The 23,723-nt window shown below is 38.7% G+C and overlaps 1 protein-coding gene across 3 annotated transcripts in view; it reads left to right on the forward strand.

Moving 5' to 3' along the window:
• Positions 1 to 945: 945 nt before the first annotated feature.
• Positions 946 to 23,723, forward strand: part of NEIL3 (nei like DNA glycosylase 3) — a 64,048-nt gene continuing 41,270 nt past the window's right edge. For 2 of the 3 annotated variants that reach the window (XR_013930810.1, XM_080405116.1), the window contains exon 1: positions 946 to 22,335. Coding sequence is in view for 2 of the 3 variants with exons in the window: in XM_080405116.1 (XP_080261242.1) it covers positions 22,267 to 22,335 (69 nt within the window). In the remaining variant the exon portion in view is untranslated. Of the gene's footprint in view, positions 22,384 to 23,723 lie in introns of all 3 variants that reach the window. The other variant, XM_080405115.1, reaches the window with a different exon arrangement.

A 23,723-nucleotide genomic window follows, 5' to 3' on the forward strand; every position in this document is an offset into this window, starting at 1 on the left:
TCAGCAATCAGTGAACAGCACTTGATCTTCAACAGCATCGACTCCTACCACTGATTCTGCTTTACTGATGCTGCTGGATGAGTTAAAGCTTCAGATTCTATTACAGTAAACACCTATTTGCAGACTCATGTAATATTGTAAAGAGATATGCAAGTGCAGACACCTTCACTGTAGACTTAGGTAAACATGTAGTGGAGTTTTAAAACCATTAACATGACAAAAAATTCTGCTCTCTAAAGTATTTCAAAAGATTTTGCAGCAGACTTTCACCTCTATAAATAAGAAATTCACTGACCTTACTGAAATTATCTTACTTTATTCTAAATGTGTTTTAAAACCTTCATGCTCTACAGATTTATTGGAATAATTCAGATGGGGAGGATGGTGATGTAAGAGAACATTAGGTACTTGCACCTCAAAACTGCTAGCAGAACTTACCACAGCATCCTGCCTGGGCAGCCAGCTTATTTAGCCCTTCATGATTGCGTCAGCCAGTTCATAAAATATTCTAGTTTATAAAAAACCCCAAAATGACCACAACATAAACAAACAAAACCCCCCAGCACACTGAATTGTAAAGAATGTGAAAGCTTGTATATAATATACAGTATTATTTCAAAAGCTATGCTGTATTTGGCAGGTGTCATTTTCTTAAAAAACTTCTGTGTAACTAACATCTTCTAAAAATGCTTCTCTGTCTAGCTTGTGGACTGTAAACAAGTATATAATGAATCTAATGCTGGGTAGAAAATTGGTACAAGACAGGTCAGCCACTTTTAGAAAATCACACCCATAAGAGTATTTGTTTTGTTAGTACATGCAGTCTAAGATTCTGGTCCAAGCTTCTCTTTTCCTTGCACAGAACTGTTTGCCACCCTAAAGGCTTATGAAGCATGTTCCCCTCTCAGATTCCCTACAAAAAAAAAAAATGCTTTCACAAAAAATGAATTTTAAAGTTTCCATATAAGTAACGTGGAAGGAAACCTCATTCTTTCTAGTGTTTGTTTAGCAGCTAGACTTCAAACATTCTCTGAAAAGCAAACAACTCCAGGAAAAGGAAAGTTGAAACACAACAAGCACACTGAACAGATGAAAGGTTTTGAACTGCGTCTGCAGATTAAATAATAGGTTAACAATGATGGGAACCAAATACATAGTTACAAATCCAAGATAAAGGGAGGAACCAAACTACACAAGGTTAAAGACAAGTATTAATTCTACTACAGATAATTTTGTAGGGTTACCGTCCTTATTTTATACACCCTAGAATGAGCAATATCTTCTTTGAGCAATGAGTGATCACGAAGATTCAATGCCACACAGAGTTTATACTTTTAACTTCTGTATACGGAACAAGCAGCAGCTGAAAACGTCTCCATTTTAAGGAAAATGAAATATTTTGTATGAGATAAATGAGAAAGCCAGCAAATGCCACAATATTTTTGGGTGCTATTGCTTTAGCTTATAATAATCTTTATCCTGACTCAAAAATGTGTCATTGCCCAGACATATTTATTGTATTACTGCATTGGAAAAACGAAGCAGGAGCTCCCTCTGTGTAACTCCGGGTGCATTACTTTGTTGTACTGTTTTACAGATACATTTGGTTTGTATTTTATAAGTCTTACTGTGGATGTGAACATGAATGATGCATATAACAAATAGAGAAAATGATTCAAAAAAATCAAAGTTCTCAGCATTAGACTGAAACTTTTTTTTCAGCAAAATTACAGAGAATAATTGCAGGATAAAAAAATGTAAGATTGCTATATTAAATGGGTTGATAGTAAAGGCCCTTTGAAGGTCCATGGTTAGAATTTCACACAAAGCATGCCTAGCTTCTGACACACAAACACTTCTGCTTGAAAGTAAGTTAAACCAGACTACTAAGGAGGCTCATTATTATTGCTACCGTCAGATTACAGTAGAATTTACCATTCTCGGCCGTCTTCCCTGCCTCTGTTGAAAGCTTCTGCTCTGACAGCGGAAACAACTCCTGAACCATCACAGATGGTTCACTATCTCACCCAAATCACCATACCAAATCATACTGATGCTGCTTAGGGTTACTTTAATATCCTGGCTAGTAAACGGCAGTTGTTCAGAATTTGTTTCATCTGTGGTTCCTCCTGCTGCAGAAGCAATAATCTTCAAGAAAATGCCAGGCAGACAAACAGTAATTGCTTCAGCCAAATGAACTGCAATCATTTGTGTTTGTAAACTAAAATCCTGAACACAAAGGTGATTCTTCAGTGATGCATTGTAGAAATGGGAACTCTTACAACTTTTCCAGCCTATCTTTGCAAGGATAGTCCTGCTTAATGTAAACAATTCCTAGAGCTATTTGTAATTTTTCACAGAATGTTGGCAGACAGCTCCGCAACTAAAGGGGGGAAAAAAGCCTTTCTTATGAAAAAGACTCAATAATGCATGATGGTAGCGAGCGCTGTTAACATATAGTCGCTGTAGATATTACTTACTGCCTTGAAGCTGTATAAAATTCTGAGTTTCATTGCAATTTCTAAATAAGACAAAGCCATCCCATCGTTTCCTTTCAGAACCAAAACTTATGCCAGCACATTTCAAATTTAAGGTAGAAAATTACCTTCTATCTTGACATTTGTGTCGGTTCCATTTTAAATTTAAGAAGCCCTAGGAATGATGTGATTAATGTTAAAGGTAACTAAAATGTTAACAGTATGGAAGTCTCACTGTTTATTTGGAGGTTTCCTCCCCTTCTCCTCCATGGCTAGACTGACAAGCATTTTGCACAGAGAAAGGAGAACGATGATTGCTGGTAGTGCACTAGCCTCACAAATTCCTTCCTCATACCCTAAGGAAAGAACCATTTTTCCTTAACTTCAGAAGCACTGGTTATCTCCCGGAAATACTTGTTGCCTCTACACCGAAACTTCCATCAAAATGTGTCACTTTGACCAGGACACTGTTTTCTTGTCAACCTGTGCTGCTGAGACAATTTCAACCTAATTGCTGAAGAGATACTCCGCTACTCCAAGGACTTTCAGACACAGGGTATCCCAAGAACACTGCTTCAGGAGTCAGGATGTAATCGTAAGAATGACGGTAACTAGCCTGTATCATTTACTTAGAGACTTTTGCCGTGCTTGCGTTTTGTACAGCATATTCCTCTCCAGTACAACAGATTGTGAGAGGCTTGGTGCTTTTAGACCTAACAAATGTCTTATCCAGATCTTCACAGCAGTTTATTGCTGAGGTATTCATGTGTCTCTGGTTTATACTCTAGCTTTGTGGAACTCTTTGTGTAGATGTTTTCCCAGTATTGAATTTCAATAACTACCCATCTGAATAACCCACTGTAAAATGCCAACGCTGTGGGTTTTCCAGACAAGAAACGTGCAAGAAAGATAATTCTCTAGACAGTACTGATGACTCTGGAGTTGTAACACTAATTAGATTCCAAAGATAGAATTGTAACGCATGATCCAGGTATGATTACAAGACAGGTGGGCATACTTCGGATAACTATAATCTGCCCAGTATTAGTAATCTGCTGGCAATCTCAGTATCAGACCTCTGGGAATTCTGTGCACGTTTTCTGGCTGCTTGAGCCTGTGCAGTAGTATCTTACCGTCTTTGTGAGATTAATTACACTAACGTTACCTGTGATGTGATCATATAGCTATTTGGGCTGACGGGCCCAACAAAATTGTATCAATCTTCCCAACGAAGGGCAGGAGCAGCACGGGGAGGGACAGCCAACAAAGCTGAACGTTCCTTGGCTGCCAGAATGGTGTGAGGTTGACCACTGGCACCTGCCGTCTGTTAGAGGAAGTAGCGTTTCATTTTGAGTAAAAGATTAAGTATTTAGTCCAGGATATAAAAGTGTATACTGAGAATTTCTGAGAATAATAAAACTTTTAGAAGTATATTGTGTTGATTAGTCTCTACTGAAAAAGGACATCTGAGTACTGAACTGTATCTTTTGTTAGTATTTAAATAGTGGTCAGGCAACACCAGTGTGAATTTGCATTCATAATTCCTTTCTGAAAAGATAATTTGACATGCTCTCTTTTTTCACTTTGCTGCATATTCAGCTTTAGTCACAAAGATCATTTACTGTGCTAATGCCTTTCCCCTTCAAAAATGTCTGTGCATGCCATGTCTCATGATGAATACCCATTTGTAAACAAAGTAGTGATTCATTATTATAGCTGAAGGGCATTGTTTTACCTGGATGTAAATTCATCATTTTTTAATGCCTCACAGCTTGATGCCTGAAATCTCATCAACCACTCTGAAAGCTTTGTTGACACCGATTGATGATCCAAACAATTAACTTAATAATGGCATCAGCAACTGGAAGTTAGTATTAACCAGAGAAAGACTGAGCCAAGTTCATCCCTAGTGTACACCTAATAAAGTCAAAGGAGGTATGCTTGGGATCGATTTATTGCAAACAATATATTTGACCCCTTTTTACCTTTTCTGAGCTAATTTTATGAGTCTAGCTATGCTGCATTAAGTACTCCATGGAAAACAAATTGAAGCTTTTTTTTTAACAGGTTAGGTACTGTTAAACACTGTAAACAACACTCTCAGAATGGTTTCAGAAAAGCTAATAATCTGTGAATATTCTGTTACAGCTCAGCTGGAGAGAGCCACTTCTCAGCTGTTAATTACTGTACCTCACCTGAGATACGGAGATGTGGTAACTGTTCATTTACATACTTTGGTCAGCTCTAATGCACAGTAAAATAGTATTCAGTGAAACCCTCACTCTAGCTTGTCTAGCTAGAAAAGCTTTCCTGTTTTTCTAGCATTATCTATCTTAGTGCATCTCTACATAACTGGGAATCTACCGATGAACATTCGGTACCAATTGGATTCACAACAAACAAATCATAATTGTCTTAAGGAACATCTTCTGCTATGGACTTTGACAGATTCTAGAAGACTGCAACCATTACAACCACCTCGCTATTATGTTCTTTGCTACCAATCTTTCTGCAACATTAACCTCAGCATGTAAAGAAATTCATCCCAAGTACTAGCTCATAAAACTAGGGAACTTAGCTCTTCCCTAGAACTCTGTGATGGTTTAACAGTGAGCCTAATGTCTTGTGCCAACTGACGTGATCGTACCTGGCAAACAGTGCCTGGGAACTGCCAGTTTCAGGCTGCAGACTGACAGATGAATGGCTTTTCTTTCTGAAGAGAGCCAGGTGCTTGGAGTTAGATGTAAAGGGCTTAGGTATTGCCTTGAAGCTAAGCTGTTTCATCCTCTCTTTGATAGTAATAAACGGGAGACATTCCCGAGTCAGATGACTATAAAAGTACTCCAGATTCAAAGATGACACCTGCCACTGTCTGTCTGCCTCTTGGGTTTTTTTGAAGTTTTTGTCATTTTCTATAATATTGATAATTTCTACAGCCTTGTCACTCCCTCCCTCTACCAGAGTTATTTTAACTCAGATTTGGAACGATTTCTTCAGATATTTCACAGCAGTTGATATTTCTTTAATGGTACAGTTAGGGTTCCCATGTTAACACTAATCCTTCTCCACTTGTACATCTGGCACCACAGAAAAAGCATGAGTGCTTAGCTAAGTAATTTTCTCACCTATAAGAATTCAGGCACGACTACACACAGATAACTACTTGTACTTGCCAAGTCCATTGCATGCATCAGTGACCTTTCAGCTGCAATTTACTTGCAGGAGCAACAAAAGCTTACATGGTAGATATGAAGCTACTCTTCACTCCTTTAGGAATACTGATTTTAGTACAGTTATTAACTAAGACAAGCACTGTGTAACTGTACTGAACTTTCTTGTGCTAAGATGCTGAGTCTGTTCAATACAGGGTTTCTTTTCAGAGAAGCAAAGTCAGATTAAAGTCATTCTAGAGAAACAGGCTATTAAAGACAACGCAGCATACAAATAAAGATGGTTATACTCCTTATGTAGTCTAGGTATTTGTTTGCTGAAGTCCAATGCATAAAAAAGAATTACTGAGGAATGGAGGATGGTGACTATTAGAGAACAGGGACAAAACCCGACGAACTGTCAGGGAGTTACATACAGTCCAGGTCAACTGGAGGTCTAATCATGCTCCTAAAATAGGATAAGCTGTAGGGAAGAAAAGAATGCATACACATGCATATATTTTAAATTATTTTCTCTGAAACCTTTCAGAGTAGATAAAATTATTTGCTACTGCTCAAAATTTCTGAAATGCAATGAATCTAAATTGAATCTGAAGAGGTAAATGTGAACACCTATTTATCCTCTTTTATAATGCAAGAGCAAGGATCCATTCAAGAAAATTAAAAGACAACAGGCTCAAAGTTAAGAGAATATTATTATAAAACACATAATTAATATGTTGCACTCTCTACCACAACATAATGATGTGATAGCTGCAAACAGAAAAAACATACATTTAATGAACACATTGTTACAGTAGACAGAATGCTAAAATACATTTTCATAGATATAAAACAATTATTGTTAGATATATCAGATGTTACAAAAAAAAAAAAAAAAGCAAGGAAATGGAAGAAAAGTAATACTATATATCCTTTTATTCAAGCTTCACCATTATCACAGCTGTTATACAAAACAGATCATGCCCCACAACTCAAATTCTGATTCACTTTTATCATGTATCTTTTAGTCAAGATCCCCCTCTCACTTCAACCCTGTTCCTTTTCTAATAAAGGTAAGTACATCTGGGGTGTTTTTTTCATTCAGTTCTGCTGTGTATATTAGTCTGGTGAAGATTAATAAATAGAGAATGGATAAGAGAAAGTGGTATCTTCGACAGGCAAAATTAATGTTGTGGTGCATGGTCTATAATGCACAACCGTTCCAAACACCAAAAAGTACTTCAAACATTGCTCAGGTTCCGTGAAACAGAAGCATGGTGGCTAGATATTTTGTGCACCGGCATCTGCACATGACTCTCTTCCTTTTGTTTGATGAAAATGCGTAGTTCCTTATAAAGAAAATTAAGTGTGTACACACATGTGCCCAGCCCTCGTTCAGAAGACTGGCACAGCCCAAGCGCCCCGGTCAGTAGGACATGCTTTACAGGCTTTACCATAAAGCATCTCCTTTGCACATCAGGCTTGTGTGGAAAACTGTACACAGCTTTAAAATGGCCTAAAGGTAATGTGACCTCAAATTCATCACAAAAAATAATAAATTACCAATGCATTAAAGTTCTTAAGGCTGAGTTTTCTAGCACTGATACTTTTAAAGAGGTATCAGCCAACGAAAAATGTAATTTAAGCCTAACTGAAGAATCTTTCTTTTGATTTTTTTTTTCTTATTTTTTTCCCCCCCAAACAGATGCCCTCACTACATCACTTGTTTCAGCTCTACTGGAGTATCTGATGCTGGCCATTGTCAATCCCTTTAAAATAACAGATAAATATACTATTTATTTAGCTTGGCAAACCAATTCCTGTGACAGGCTAGCCTACTTTACTTCTGTAGCTTTCCTTTCTAAGATTAACGTAGGTGTGATTATCAAGTTCTTACTAGATGCTCGTTGGGAAACTGGTCTTTTCTGTGTACAGAATAAAGAAAAGGGAGTACATGTAATAGTACATCTACTTCTAAACTAACACAGTAAAGGACATAGTTATTTTTTCATTTTCAAAGTGACTAGGCCTTAATTTAAAAGCAGAGCTAGATGTGTAGCTCATCGATTAGATACAGGTTATTTTCATACTCAGTGATTTATATTGGCACAGAAATTGGAAATTCCAGTATAGGACTATGCAAATGAGAAGCACTAAATTATTTTTTATCTATTGTTCTAACTTCTAACAAGAAGCTGGAATTACAATACCTGTTATTAGTTTAGACCGAGAATACAGAAAAGACCAGTAGTACAAAACATATTATGCCATTTTATAGACACAGCCATAATGAAAACATTGCTAAAGCAATGAGACTTGCCAACTACTGATAAGAGTCAGGAGAAAATCTTTAGCAGATGTTTCCTACACCAAATAGATACTTAGCATTCTCCGATTACCATGATCTTGAGAATTCATGACTTGATTCAGTGATCAACACCTCTTTGGGTAGTCCCATAAAAAACAAATTCTTGCAATAGGTTTTCCTTCCACACACCAGCTGGTAAAATATATTTATGGCCTTGAGACCCTTATGGTGAAGTTGTATTATAGCATTCTTGTATTCATGACATAATTAGGGTTCTGTCAGCACATCAGTCACACACTGATGAATGCACATCCCATTTTGTTTGCAATTTTAAAAGCTACTGTCTTAACAGGGACTAGTGACTACTGTGCTACAAGATGACCTGACCACATGCTTACTTTTTGAAAACCTCAAACGTGTTCTCCAAGAATATTATTTACTCCAAACTTACTTCAACAAGATTCCTTTGACAGCTGTTATTTATTATTTAAAAATGTATTATTTATTATTTTATTTTATAAGTTTCAACATTAAACATTGTTTAGGCACCTTTCAAGAAGAGATATCAAAATCATTCCAGAGTAAGAAGTCACCACCTAAGGCGAGAACTTTAGCAGCTTAAACCTAGGGCTGTGATTAGGAAGAAAATATTAGTTTGAAATACTAGATAAGTCTGGAAATGCAGATGGTCAAATGAACATTGTTTTAACACAATACCTAGATCTATTTGTTTCATCTTCTTTAATTTATTTTTAGAACTCTTCAAATCTAGGTCACGTTAATAATATTCCATACCTATAACATATGCTTGATCCCAACAATACTTGCTCAGCTCACAAAACATACATTGCACATATAACACCAATGAAGTACACTAATTTTTGCAAAGAAATACTTTGAAACAAACTGTAGTGAACAGAGAGTGAAAAGAAATTCTTGCCAAGGAAATGTGAGAAGCCCCTTGATTTTTCACATTATTAGAAAATATTTAGAGAGATATTGCAGCTTTTTGTCAAGTGTTTATACCTCTTCAATTTTCACTGATTTTCATAAAGAAAATACCACAACACAATTTTTCTGTTCCTTTTCATTTCCTGTAGTATTCATCCTGTTAGTATGAATAATAACTCAGGTACCTGGAATGGCATGATTTATTTTTGCTGTCCAGCACATGTTAAAGTTTCTTACAAGTGGGATGAAAATAACTGGCACCTTGGGCCAGGACAAATTACTTCCTGAAAAAAATTAAATCTTTATAGTAAGTATTTTTAATTCAGTTATTTTTTTTTACTTTTAATATGGTACGTCAGGAGTAATAATTCAATTGATATCAATGGACATTTTTGGCATGTAACTGGCATAAGAAAAATAAAACCTTTGATTCTCTATAAAAAAATTCTTAATAGAAGTAATCTCATTTGTACTGGAACACAAGAGACAGCAAATCACTGAATAACCTGGTAATTCCAGCAACACAGTTTTTATAATTATATCCTGAACAACAGTGAAATTAAACATCTGAACTTAGCCTACCAGCTTAAAACATACACTTCAAAAAATATCACCTTGCCTACTTCTTGCACATAAATCATAGAGTGCCACCTTGTCTTTGCAGCCCTTACCTTCTCAACTGCTAAAAATTGCTGGCATCATTAACTCACTTCATATTATGCTATCTCTCTTTCTCCCCAACCTGTCACCACCTCATTTCCTCCTGCATCCCTTGGTTTGACAGATGCACTTGCAGCAATACTTTCCTAGTTTTTCGCTTACCCGGATTCTGCTATATTGCCAGCTTCCTCCTGAGAGCGCTGCTGTATCAGGAGCCGGCTTCCATTGCTTGCAAGCAGAACTGAAGTAGATTTCCAAGCACCACAAGAACTGCAATATTGTGTCCTACAGATATGCTGCTTATTTCCAACTTAACCCATGCTGTGCGGATTTATCCACGATTTACAGAAACAACTGACTTTTCCAAGGGGAATGCATGCAGCCCACTTTACTGTGGCTGTACAGCTCTGTCTCACTGACACAGGTAGGGAACACGCTCCATTTTACACAGTCCGTACAGAACATTACACATGAAATACATTCACAACTTCTGAAAAATCAAGCAGATTTGTACTCTGTGGGTTTTGATTGTCTGTGCCTGATTTTTAGAGCTGCTGATCATAGCTATTCTTTTGTGTACTTTATAAGACCTTGTATAAAATTGGCAAATAACAAATAATGCCTTTCCTTTTTCTTTTAAAAATAAATTTTAAAAGGGAAACTAGACTACAGTGGCAATTGCAGCATGGATAGATTGATATGAAACTCTATCAAAATCATGAAACTGCTGACACAACATTAATTCAGTAAGAAATTAAAGAAAAGTTAATTTTAAAAACACATTATTTCTAGAAAATCTTATAACCAAACAAGTTCTGTGCCATTATTAGACTACATGCAATTCTGATTAAAAGCTACGTGTAAAAATATAAAGTAAATTAAACCACCTGACAGATCTAAAAAAGTAAAGTTACAAGTATCAAGTTGGGGTGTCTGTAGAAGGGTCTATCAAGTGCTGCTCTTAGCCCTGTTCACTTCAGTGTTTTAGGAATGGTCAAAGAATACTATTGGCAAAAGGTATACTGACAGTGACAGGTAGAGAGGATCACTTAAACTTTGTCTAAAGATATGCTGTAGTGCACTCTTTTCATCGAGTAAGAAACCAAAACATACTGTTTCTGCTACCTTATCCCCACTAAACCCAAGGAAAACCCGTGTCTTATGTAACTGTTACTTCTCTCAAGCTGCTGAGTGTTCAATTGTAAAATAAACTGTGTTAAAACGTGCAGATGATACAAACATAAATGCAGTCACAATCTAAAATGACCCAGATGTGGCTGTGGACAAAGAGAAAATGTTTTCCCAAGTTACTCTTATTTTCATAATACCCGTCTTTGTTTTTAGTCTGCCTTTCTTCCTCGTCTAGCTAGGATCTTAGAATTATTTCTGTGTAATATCTGTCAATGTAATTAATGGTCTGCTTACTCCCTCTTCCAGATCATTAATGAAGATGTTAAATAAGACTAGTTCTAATACTAATCCCAGGGTGCCTTGGCAGACACTTCTCCTCACAACATAATTCATCATACCCTTTGTTTGGAGATTGTTTGGATGATACAGCTGATGTAAAAGGAGGCTGCCCACCTGCCTGGCTGTGTTAACCACAGGGAACATATTACATCAATCACTGAAAAACTTCACTGACTTTGTTTGCTTCTTACTGCAAGCCAGAATACGAAGAGTACTGACAAGGTTCTACAGAAGAACTCTAAACCTTTTGGTCCCTGACACCTGAGAGACAGTTCAGCAACCAGATCACTGTAAATACTCTAGATGACAGACAACTCACCGAAGCAATCACCTACTTTTGAAAAGAACCCTTACTGAATTAACCGAGATAGAGAAATATAAACTCTCAGTTTAGAACCCAAACCAAAACCTCAAAACTTCAACTCCTAGAAGAAAGTAACCTATTTTTCTTAAAGTGCTCCCAAAATAGAGATGATTAGGCTGAAAGTGATTTATGAGATGTCAACTTCCTCAGCATCTTTGAGGGCAAAATCTATTTAGCAGCAGCTGAACTGTATTTAAGTTACTTTGGACAGACTTCTACAGATGGAGGATTCTCAAGATGATTCCCCCCCCAGATAATGATCTAGGTGATGTTGTTCTTACCTACATGGTATCACCAACTCTTGTTTAGTCGTTTACATCCCTTTTTCTGTCATAGCTTGTTAATGTAGTTTTCCTTTCTGGTAAATCATTCTACAGATGGCCAAAGCAAGGTCTTCCCGCTTTGAAAAAAACAAATATAAGACATTTAGTGGTCACTGTGAGTTTCAACAGTTTTTATTCTATTTGTGTAAGTAATTTATATAATCTCTTGTCAGCCATAGCGGAAGCTTCCCACTATTACAAAAAGAGTCCAGGGGATCTACTTTTCAAGAGAGCAGTCTAGTTAAACCGAAGTCTACTGTAGTTGGTTATGTCTTTGGGCAGCTTCTTACTACATACTTTCATGATTCCAATATTATTCATGCTGTTTGTAGATAAAAATCCTATAAATCTTCATCCAGTGTGCTTCTGAAGTCCAGTTAGAGGCCGTCTTTGGTTTGTTTTGTGCAGTTCTTTCAGTTTTATTTTTTCCTCACCAGATTCTACTTAGTAGTAACCAACATTAATCTTCCCCTAGTTACTCTAGTGTCTAAAACCCGTTACAGCACTGACACTTTTATTCACTGTTTTACTCAGCTTCTCTTTCCCTTTGATCTGACTTAACATGGGTAGTGGAACAGGCCCAGTTCACAGCTACTTTCTCTACAACCTTCCTCAGCCTGTGGTGGGCCACACTTTATTAATACAAAATTATTATGAAAGTCTGCATGAAAATTGTCATTAAGTCTGCATGAGGGAACCGCAGGCAAAGGTTAAAACACAGTATAGAGAGTTCAAAATATCCAAAGGCAAAAGGAATAAATCATTTATAGTACTGCAGTGTTGCCAACTCTTAAACTTAAAAAGTGCATCCAAACCCAAGGTTTTGTCCTTTTCTGAACTTTCCAGTACTCCCGTCAAATATCTTCCTCATCAGCTTCTATTAGGTCATACCCTGCCAAATAATATTGCTACCAAAGCCACATTCTCCCCACTTCACAAATCATGAGAAACTCTACTGCACAGAAGCCCACTTCTTACTACTATAGCAGTTTAACCAGCAACCCTTTACCGACAATCCTCTGCCAACACCTCTTAGATATGGTATTTCATTATCAGAAGGGGAAAAAATAAATAAGGGCTGCAGCATATGCAAAATACAATTCAAAACTTGTTTAAGTAACATGAAGAATTTCACACAGTATTTAAAAACACAGAGAGAGAAATCTGGGTGATTGAGCAGTGTGGATCTTAGACTCACAGAAACAAGCAGATTGGAAGAGACTTGTGTTAACCCAATCCCATGTCCCACTCAAAGCAAGGCATTACTCAAAGTGAGATCAGGTTTCACAGGGCTTTTCCCAAAAGTATTCTCCAAGTGTGGAGATTTCACACACATCCTAGACAACCTACTCCTATGCTTAATCTCTTTTCATGATTTTTTTTTCTTATATGGTAAACATTTCCTTTCCTTAATGTGTTGCATTGCCTCTTGTCCTTCTGCTGTGTGCCTCTGAGAAAAGCTTCTGCATCCTTAACGACTTCCCCTTTTCTTAAGCAGGTGAAGACAGCAATCAGAGGCCAGAAAGCCTTGCCCTTCTCTTCTAAGCAAGCACCACTCTCTCAGTTTCTTGCTGTCCATCATGTGCTCCAGCCCCCTAAACATACTAGCGGAACTCGGCTGCACTCTCTCTAGTTTGCCAACGTCTTCTGTGCTGAGGAACTCAAACCTACCCACAGGAGTCTGGATGTGGCTTCACGGGTGCTAACCAAACAGAAATAATCGTTTCCCTCGACCTTATGGCTGTATAGCACCTGAAGCAGCACTGAGCGCCGTTAGCCGCGGTTGCCCAAGGGCGCATCGCTGGCCCATTTTCCATTTAACCAACGTGACACCTGCAGGTCCATTCCGCAGCGCTTCCCCTCCACAGTTAGTCCCTAGCCCAACATTTGTTGCATGGGATTATTCCACACCAGCAGCTGGACTTTAAAAAAGGAACATTTTCTTTCTTCTATACAAGCCCAGCCTTCTTTGTTTCTGAATTCCCTCAAGTCTACAAAATAGACTACATCCACACATCTGAAGCCCAGCAAGTCATTCACCAAGTCCTGTCTTTGTGGTCCACATTTGTTTCCTTTTTTTGCTTCTTTCTGCTCCCTACTACTTCTTACCCCTTGGGGAACAATCTTGGCTGGTCCTTTTTTCCTTTCCAAAGCTCTCTCTGTCTTGAAAGCCAGGAATGAAATGAAAACCTCAGCTGCAGTAATGATACGCTGCTTCCTTCCAGCCAGGAGAAAAAATCTTTTTCTACTCTCCACAAGGAAAGGCAGAAATTCATAAAGAGCTAAAGCTTTTTATCCTGCTTCAAAACTGTCTCTAGCCTTTACCAAACTCAACAAGATCTATCCTTTCCTTCCAATCTGTTACCCTTGACTGAGGTTCAAGAATAAAGTAGCAATAGTAAGCTCTTTGGACCAGACAGGAAGCCAGACATGACTTTTGGGCAAAATACGTATTTTAGAAAATGAAAATAGAAATAAAGTTCATAAAAAGGGACATTCAAATTACTTTCACTAGCCAATTTGAGTTCTGTTATTGCATTCTTACATGACTTGCTGATAGGGATGCAAGTAATAAATATATGTATGGAAGACATCCAGTTTTGTTTAATTTACCGGCATTGTTTGAGGAGCTATGAATCATGTCAGAGATTTAAAGGGATTACTAGTAGAGAAGAGTGTAACCTTTCTTCCAATACAACAGCTGTTCCAAAAAATTTCCATAATAACAGTTGCTTTTAAATTATATAAAGAACTGCAAAGCCTTTTTAGCTTCATATCAATAATGCAGCTTTGATTCAAAAGTTGCTAAAGAGATAATCCTCAGCCTTTTTTTGTCAAGGCCAGTTTGTGAATAGCAATGATTTAAATCCCAATGTCAGAAATCTTTTTCAAGGAAAGGAAAGAATAGTCTTTACTTCCCTGGAACTTGGACTGAAAAATTATAAACAATGCTTGGAAAACATTTTTTTCATAAGTCCTTCAAGAAAGCTACTGATGCCTAAACAAATAATTTAAAATAAAAATATCAGAAATGCGGCACAGACATGAAAAAAAATATGTCCTAAAATATCTAATCCAGCATTACTGATAAAAATAAAACAACCCCCCCTATATCTAGAATTGGTGTGTTTTACTAAAGGAGGATTATTTTATTAATTTTCAAGGCGCAGACAAGTCAGTGAAAATTGCATTACTTTATCTTCCACTCTTCCTGCTTCTGTCTGTGATTGAATACTGGCCTCTGACTGCTTAATGCTTATTCATTCCTCATTTTCTGGGCAGATCACTAGTTTGTGAAGATAATTAGAGACCCCTGCTATTCCTTCTAAGCCTTGAATCTTCAGGCTAATTAAAATAGAGTGCTGAATATACATATGCAGCTGATAAAGGCTTGCAGCAAGGTACTAGGAATCATACTGTTTGCGTAACAGAGGGGTAAAAACCGGCTGCATCTCTTAGGATGATTTTTACTATGACCCTCATTGCATTTTGTCCAGCAGACCTCACTTATTTTGGTCTGTTATTACAGCTTCATGGATCTTACAATATTACCTCTGCTTTTAAACAAATATTATCCTAATGTTTTTCAGGACAGCATTAAAGTACAACATCTTAACCTGAAGGAAAACCGGTAAATTCTTCATTCCAAGATCATCTTCTCCTAAATCCTTTTATTTTTCCTTGAGGTGTAATGCTTAAATGTAAAACATCCAGGATAAGAGAATACACCTCAGAACACTGTATGTATAAATGCAGTATGGGCAAGAAGGCTGCAAAGCCTGTTTCTGCTCCTCTCCAGATAGCAATTTTCTCCTTTTTCCTTTCATCTATTTCAGTGTGTACATAGCCTAGAGGTACTGCTGGACACTTTTTTCTTAAACGTCTTCAAGGCTTTACCCTTTGAATAAACTACTACAAGTTTTAAATGTTTAAATGTTAAACGTTTTCTTTTCTCCTCCAGCCAAACACAGTAACTTTTACTTCATTTGGGAGGAGCCAATATCCATCAACAAAACAAGGAAAACTACTGGCACTGAACTGTGTCTCAAGATGCAGTAAAGTTACGAGCACTGTTCATAAGTTGCTAAGAAGGTTGTCTGTACTTATCCTATGAATATCCAGCTTCAGTAAGATCTGCTGTTCCCACCCTGAGGCAGTTGCACATCGCTGCCAAATTTGTTGGTCCAAACGAAGTTAAACTATGACTGTAAATTAGATTACGCTATTGTGAATGGGTAGAAGTATATATGCCGAGGGATCTGAGTATCTAAAAGAAAGCAGAGGATTTAACTGGGAAGGGAATAAGAAACTTTAAGGAATCTATAATTTTCAGTACAAATTTATAAAATAGCTTTGTTTTTTTTCAGTTATTTCCCCAACATTTTATTGCTAAATTTAGGCTGGGTCTTAGTCAATTCTTCTCCAATATTACTTTATAATTTAAGAACTGCAAGAGATGTTTTCTCCCTTGGGCATAATGTTTTGGAAAGGAACTTGATACTGCTTAATACAGTTACAGAACTTTGAAACGTCATAATTTGTGTACTGTGCTGAACATTTCTGAAGGAATCCATATATTTTCAGATCTTTCTTTTTCTCCAGTGTTTCCTCCTAACACACACAAAAAAACCTTAGTTTGTAATCGTTTCATTTCAGAGGTCTGATACCAAGGCATAAGAAGTCAAAAACCAGGGCTTTCCACATTCAACTTCAGTGCTACCTAGCCTTGAAGATACCTAGGTTCCCAGGAAGTTAAGTTTCTGCTGTAGCCAATTTTCTGCCCCTAGGATGTGCACAGACATCAAGACTTGAAGATCCCCATTTCTTTATACATCATATGTAGATGGCATCAACTAACTATCTCTACATATCTTGCTTTTGGAGTCTGCTCCAAGAGATGTAGTTTCTTGTAATGCTTACAAGGTCAACTCTTGAACAGAAACATGGTGAGGAGAATATTGTAGTGGTCTCCACGATTCTCGTTCTTGCTGCCTTAAACCAGTCACACAAGGAATAATACATCTAGGTTCAAAGCACTTGATCTGATTTGGAGCAGCATATGGACTGTTGATCTCCTGCCACCACCAAAGGAACTGCCATTATCACTGGGTTAGGAGGTGCTCTGATGGAGAAAAGAGCAGGAAGGAATCTCTTTAGTAGTAAAACATTTCCCTTAATAAAAATGAAATGAAATAAAATAATGGGTGTAGATGGATACCGAATACTTAATAACATAACTTAATAACTACACCATTAAGACACAGATTTACTCCCAATAAGCCACAATTAAATTCATACTCTCAAAAGCTCCTGTTACAATTAACAGCAAGATCATAGCCTAAGATCAGAATATCCTTCCAGAGATAGTTATATTACAAAATAGGAAGTCTGAGGTGGCTATGTTCAGCAGTCAGATGCTTAAAATTAGATTTGATAATTCCAGGCTAACCTAAATGACCTTGGTGCCAGTCACTTCTCTAGTTCAAGAACAAAGTATGTTACAGAAAGTAAAAACAGTCTGGTAAGAGAGACAGTTAGTCTCGCTTCAGAACCCTGTCTGTTCTAATCTCTGGCATACTTTCTTAGGAGTTAGAAACTCTAGGATCCATTGCTCTCCACTTCCTAGGGGATGCACCACTGATTATCCAGGTATCAATGGATTGCTATAGCAGCTTAAAGAAACTGCACCATCCTCTTTTTTTGAAAAAAATTGCTTTACTTGGACGCCTAACCAAAGGAGGTGGTTCACTGCTATGAATCCAGACTGCAAAGAGGCGTCTAGGCAACTCCATAGCAATTCCAGACAGTACCTGGCTCAGTGTACAAGTGAATCAAGTTCTTAGACATAACTCTTTCCTTACACTGCATAAGGAAAATAGGTGACTGCTTGAAGTTACGCAGCGGGGTATCCAGTAGCAGGAACTGGCATTGTTCCCTGTATGGCTAATGGAGAGAAAGACCTAATGAGGCCTCTGCTCTAAATCACTGTCTGGTGAGGTGCCTACCTTTTGCCATTGATTAGATAGGGAGTTCAGAGTTTCCATTACCTTACAAATATAGTATAGTCGATGGACCTCAATTATTACTCAGTTTTAGAGAGTGTGAATAACTTGTCTCTCTCCTTTTAAGTCTAATTTCCTCCTATGGATTTAACCCTCTGGTCTGAACAGAAGAAAAATTCAGATTTAAGACAGATCAATTCCACTTCCCCCCTTTCCCCCCAGTAAAGGCCAAGAGATTAATGCAGTACAAAGGTCTCTTAGGAAAGAAGTATGATTTTCAGTGTTTGAAAGCAATCCACATCTAATTCATGATTGAAAATGGCAAAATTACTCTGCTGAAAACTAACACGTCAAACTACCCAAGATTTTCAAAGACTATTGTTTTGTTTCATCTCTAGGAAAATCAAGAATTATTACAGAGATAAGAAGCTGTTTTTTTCTAAAAGAGTGTGGACTTGCTTAGAGCTGAACAGTCATTCACAGGTCCATCTGTCATACTATTATTCACTGCTTAGGGAAATCCTGGTTAATAGTGTGACAATACTGGCATATTAGTAATTTGTTAAAAAATAATTGGGCACATAATCAAGTGGTATGGGTCTTTTTGCATCCTTTATCTGTCTAACTCATGTCCTGTTTCTTCAACTTAAAGTACAATGTATTAAACTTATAAATAAGAAGTTGACTTTCTTCTTATTATATGAATTGGAATCCTAGGAATATGCTTATCTGTGACCAGTTTTCAATTGGTATGAATTAGGATGGTACTATTAAGTTTCACCTATTGCTTTTACTTCCAATCCATTCATCCACTAATTGCAAGTATTTTCAACACATACTCAGTGTTCAATAAGAACAGTACATGTTGTAGCATTTTATTGTGGCTGCAGCAATGAAATAAATGCAAGAAAGTCTGTTACTAAAACTGTTATTCACAACTTATATATTGATACTTTGCTGCAATTTCCAAAGAACCTACTTGGTCTGTATCTTTATAATAACTGCAGCTGTAAAAAAACAAAGTTACAATAGTATGCTTTCTGTAATAGAAAGTAAGAAAAGGATCCCAGCACTCAAGGTGTTATTTATTTTGAGATAACTGACAAAAAAAATAAAATTAACTATACATCCAATATCAACTATGCACGACCTTCAAAAATCCCTAGCAGACCAAGAATTCATAACCAGAACACATTCCCTGAACAGTGCATCTATTTGAATAAACTGCATTAACAGACTTATTTTTTAAGGGTTTTGAAATGCTTCTACAAGGTTTAGGAAGGACTTCATTAGGATTACACGATGAGCAATTCTGGGTATGCTTAAATGTTCACATTAACTCTCTAGGCAACCATGAAACAGATCAGTCATCCACTGCTTATTAATTCTTACCCAAGATTTTGTCACTGTAAAGGGAATGCCTTTGTAGTTCACTGTATACATCAACCAGCCCCCAAAAAACCAAACAACCTATGCCTTAGTGAGAATCTCAATGCCTACGCTGTTCTTTGGACTGTTGGATTAGAAGAACAGGGTGTGCTTGTATTCTGCATATTTCTGTTCTGTCATGCTGCCTTCAGAGAAATCTAACTTTACTATTTGGTCTAAAATGATACTGCATTTAAATTAGCCTATATTTGCAATATGATTCCTTGCCAACATCTTTTTTCAAATCTTCGTTAATTGCAAATTTAACCTATGTATTTAAACTGCACACCAATATTCTAAGGCTAATACATCAATTCAAGGAAGAAACGTAAAATGAAGAGTTTGAGCAATTTGATATTGGTAGCTCTACTCTTGTAAATTAACATAAATTTTATACCAAATGACATGTGACATGAACTGGTACAGCAAGGCTGGGAATCAATGCTTCCGTATAAATTCTGGAAAATGGAATGGAAAAAAAAAAGGATTGTATACCTTCCATAATTCTGGGAAACATGATTTTTTTGAAAGAAATGTACTTTTTTTAAAAAAAACACACAACCAGATCACCACAACTGCAATAATGTAACAGCTATGTTAGCAAAAATTGAGTGTCCAGTTCTGAGCACACTGTTCTATAGTATGCTATTATCTGAATGTAAATATTGCAAATACACAAACAAATCAAGAAATGGTGCCTGAGAACACCACTGGGAAAAACAACAGAGGCAGCTGTGCACACAGCTACAATACTGTAGGGGCCAGATTTATAAGCATATGTAGTGTTACTCAATTTCTGTTTTAAAAATATATTCTACCTTTCACTGCAGGTAACTTGCCATTATTTGCTATATCAATTATCATAATACAGTAGAATGCTAGGTTTTTATTCACATAACAGCAGACAGGAAGTAAAAAACAGTCAAGTGTTAAACTTATAACTGAGTGACACTTATTTGCTTGTTTGTTCTTGAAACTTGCACTTTTAATTACCTGTGGGAGAGATTATTTCTTGTGGACATTAGCTTTTTCAAATTCAAAATAAGGTGTGAACAACTATTGATGGAATTACCTGCCAATAAATGTCATATTGTAATAAAGAACCCATAAATAAATGTTATCAAAGCTTTTATTTTCTAAACAATCTATCAGCCTCCTTTTAAAACTTGCATTTTACAAAATATGTTCCCTTGCAGCCTGGGAACTGCAGTGTTGAAATTGAATGGCAGCAACTGAGATTTCCTGACTCAAGGAATTACTGTTACAAAAGCAGCTAAAATTATTCTACTTGGAACACTGTAAAACACAGTTACATATTTTTGTCTTGGCTGCACTACTATGTCATTAAAAAAAAACTGTATCAGCAACTTTCTTCATTCAGCTGCTGTCATTTAAGTACTTTCACCTAAAAACCACCCTGATTGAGAGTTCAGCATTGGGCACTTGTTTCAAACTATAAACCAGTTAGACTGCTATCTTTTACACTGCTATTATCACTCCTCCCTTTGTTGCAAATGTATTCTTAAACACTTTTACTAAAGCAAAGAAGCTAAACGTCACCACCAAACCAATACCTCCAACCAACATGACCAGCGCCAAACACTTTAATATAAAGCTCACCAACAACTAGTTTGTATGTACCTGGAATTCAGCTTTTAGTGGAATAAAAGCACATGCAAAAAGTGAGTTACTGCAGAATCTCTGGTCAAAATTAATTGTTCACATGAGTGGAAAAAGGGTAGAGAACCTTAGTGAAGGGTTAGTATTGCAGCTTCTGATGCACCTGTAGAATTAGATGTGGACTTGAAAACACAGTTTGCTGTAACACACTGCAGAAACCACCTACTGAAAAAATATCCAGTTATAAAATCCCTTATAATGAAAAACATTGTATTTGATAGCCAAGTAACAGGAATTGTTATTTTCTGTACTTTTAAAGTGCTTACATATGATCACAGAAACCCAAATTATGTATCAATTTCTAACTGTCTTGGAAGAACAGTAACACAGGACTCAAGGGTAGCAGAAGAATCAGTTTGAGTTTCACATACCATTTTGGAATATTGATGATTTCTGCTGTCTGACTAGCGAGCTTAATTCTCTGGCTAATAATTGCCTCATTGTTTTAATGTAGAATGATCGCAGCCAAAACATTACTGTAAAAAAGAAAACAGGCATTTGCAACAAAGGGTAGCATACCCTAACTTTAGTAATGCACCTGCATTCAGTGTTTTACTTCAGCAGACATAATTACTTTAACCTGACGTAGTCAATTCCTTTCAGGGAAAAAACACATGGAATAAGACCCATTTTGACTGAGCCCAGAAGAAAGACTGGATACGGACAGTTTATATAAGAAAGAATATTAATTGAGAGGTTTTGACTGGTGTGAGTATGCCTCACGAGGTGAGCATTAGGAAATAGTGTCTGGAACTCTACCTTGAAATGCAAGTTCCCTCAATTTTCTTGAGCGGTCATGAAGTTTACTCTGCCCATTCTTACTTCAAATGCAGCGGAGAAAGGAACATTTTCCTTGTGTAAACTGGGACTGACTGCAAAAACCTATTAAATATTGACTTTTTAAAGGCTAAAACTAACTGCCAGTTGCGCAGTGAGTCAGTCTTCCAAGAAGATATACTTGCGAGGGTGTTTTAGAGAGTACCAGGGAGCCTGCAACAGCTGGTGAGGTATCCGAGGGCAGTACGCGCTTACACCTAAGAACACGGTAAGTACGAAGTACCGGCTTTTCCCTGAAGGGTCTCACAGAGCAAAGCTTTCTGATTAACGCCCTCGTCCGCGCTAAACGGCCATCTAACCTTAACCCTCAGGGGCCGGGGCGGCGGGTGAGGCCGGGGCCACCCCTCCGGCCTCCCCCAAGCGGGCGGCGGCCGCCCCTGCCCGCCCCAGACACCCCTCAGCCCGCCCGGCGGGGCGGCGGGGACAGGCCGGGCGCGCCCGCGGGATCCTCTCCGGAGGCCTGTGCCAGCGCGCCCCGGGGGCGGTGCCGCCGCCATGACGGCCCGGCCCGGGCGGAGGCGGGGCCACCCTGCGCGGCAGCGCCGTGCCCGGCCGAGCGGGAGATTTGAACGCCGGGGGCGGGCGGCGCTGGCGCGCCCGGGCTGCGCGCGGCCATGGTAGAGGGCCCGGGCTGCGCGCTCTGCGGGGAGAGGCTGCGGGCGCGCGTGCGGCGGGGCCAGGCGGTGCGGGCCGCGCGGGGCAGCCCTGCGGCAGCCGCAGCCGGCGGCGCGGTGAGGGGCCGGGGCTGCGGGGGGCGGGGGCGCCTTTCCTGAGGGGCAGCGCCGGGCCGGGCGCGGGGGTGCGGAGCTGGGGCTGCCGGGTGGGTGCGGTGGTGCCGCCGCCGGGTCTGGGGGAGAAGGGGCGGATGGCGGGGCTGGCGCTGAGCGGGACGGTTGGTGCGGCCGCCGCGGGCTGCCCGCCGCCCCCAGCCCCCCCGCCCCGCTCCGGGGCGCCGTCTTTGTGCGTCCTCCCCGTTCCACGGCGTCCTCGGCATCGGCGCGGTAAATAACCCTCAGCAGGTGGGATGTGTGCGGAGCGGCTGAGGCTGTAGAAACTTTTGGAAGTCATGAGGGGAAGCTTTTAGAATCGCTCCGGTTCACTTGGCATAATTTTTAAGATACCATTTAGCTTCAGGAAACATGCAATACGAGGAAAATAATCGTAGTAGTTAATAATTTTAATTTTCTGTAACCTTTAAAGTCTTCACAAGTCTGAGTGAAACACGATGGAGAAAGGTACACGGCCCGCAGAGAGGGAGCCTTTCTTTCTATAACTGCTTTTTAAAAAATAATTTTAATTAGACCAGCTGTTTAAATATGACTTCGACATCTGCTCTCGGTGTACACAGTAGGTAATTTTTCCACTCGTTTTTTCCTTTCCGTTGGCAGCATAAAATAATTCACCAGCGTAAAGCTCCGCCAGGTCTGGTGAGGCCGCCGGGTCGAAGGGGGGACGGGGACGTTGGCCGGTGGCCCTGGGTGACACGGCTGTGGAGACACGGTCCTCTGGCCGCGGTTCCAGAGGAGGCTAGGCCGCTGCTGCGCGCCCCTGGGTTTGCTTGGCTGTGAGAAACTGTGTGTTGCTTATGTCCCAAGTAAGTGTATTGGATGCCTCCAGACAGAAAGTTGAGGAACTTTTCCCCACCTTCAGAGTATATAAGGCAGGTGTAGGAGAGCATCTGATTAATGCACGGTAAGATAAGGTAGTACATAAATGAAAGAATAATTTAAGGAAGAATGTGATTCAAGATACACCTGTCTACAATAGGCAGTCAACCAGTAAGTCTTTATAGGTCTGTATCTTTCAGGACTAAGCTTTTTGAAGGAAGGAGTTTTATTGCTGTGGTTTCAAAAAGAAATTTCTTTCCCTCAAATAGATTGATGTTCATAACTTTGTACAGTAAAAGTAACCTGAGGACAGATTTTATTCATTGGCAAATGACTGTCATAAGGGTCTTGGGATTTTTAGATCTCCCAGTAGCTAACCATGGCAAAAGCCTTGGTTGCTGCTGAAGACTACATTGTTTAAGAGAGTTTGTACTACGGTGTCTGTAAGGGCTTGCCATATACCA

The sequence above is a fragment of the Falco punctatus genome, assembly GCF_963210335.1.
Source record: "Falco punctatus genome assembly, chromosome: 1".
Taxonomy (NCBI): domain Eukaryota; kingdom Metazoa; phylum Chordata; class Aves; order Falconiformes; family Falconidae; genus Falco; species Falco punctatus.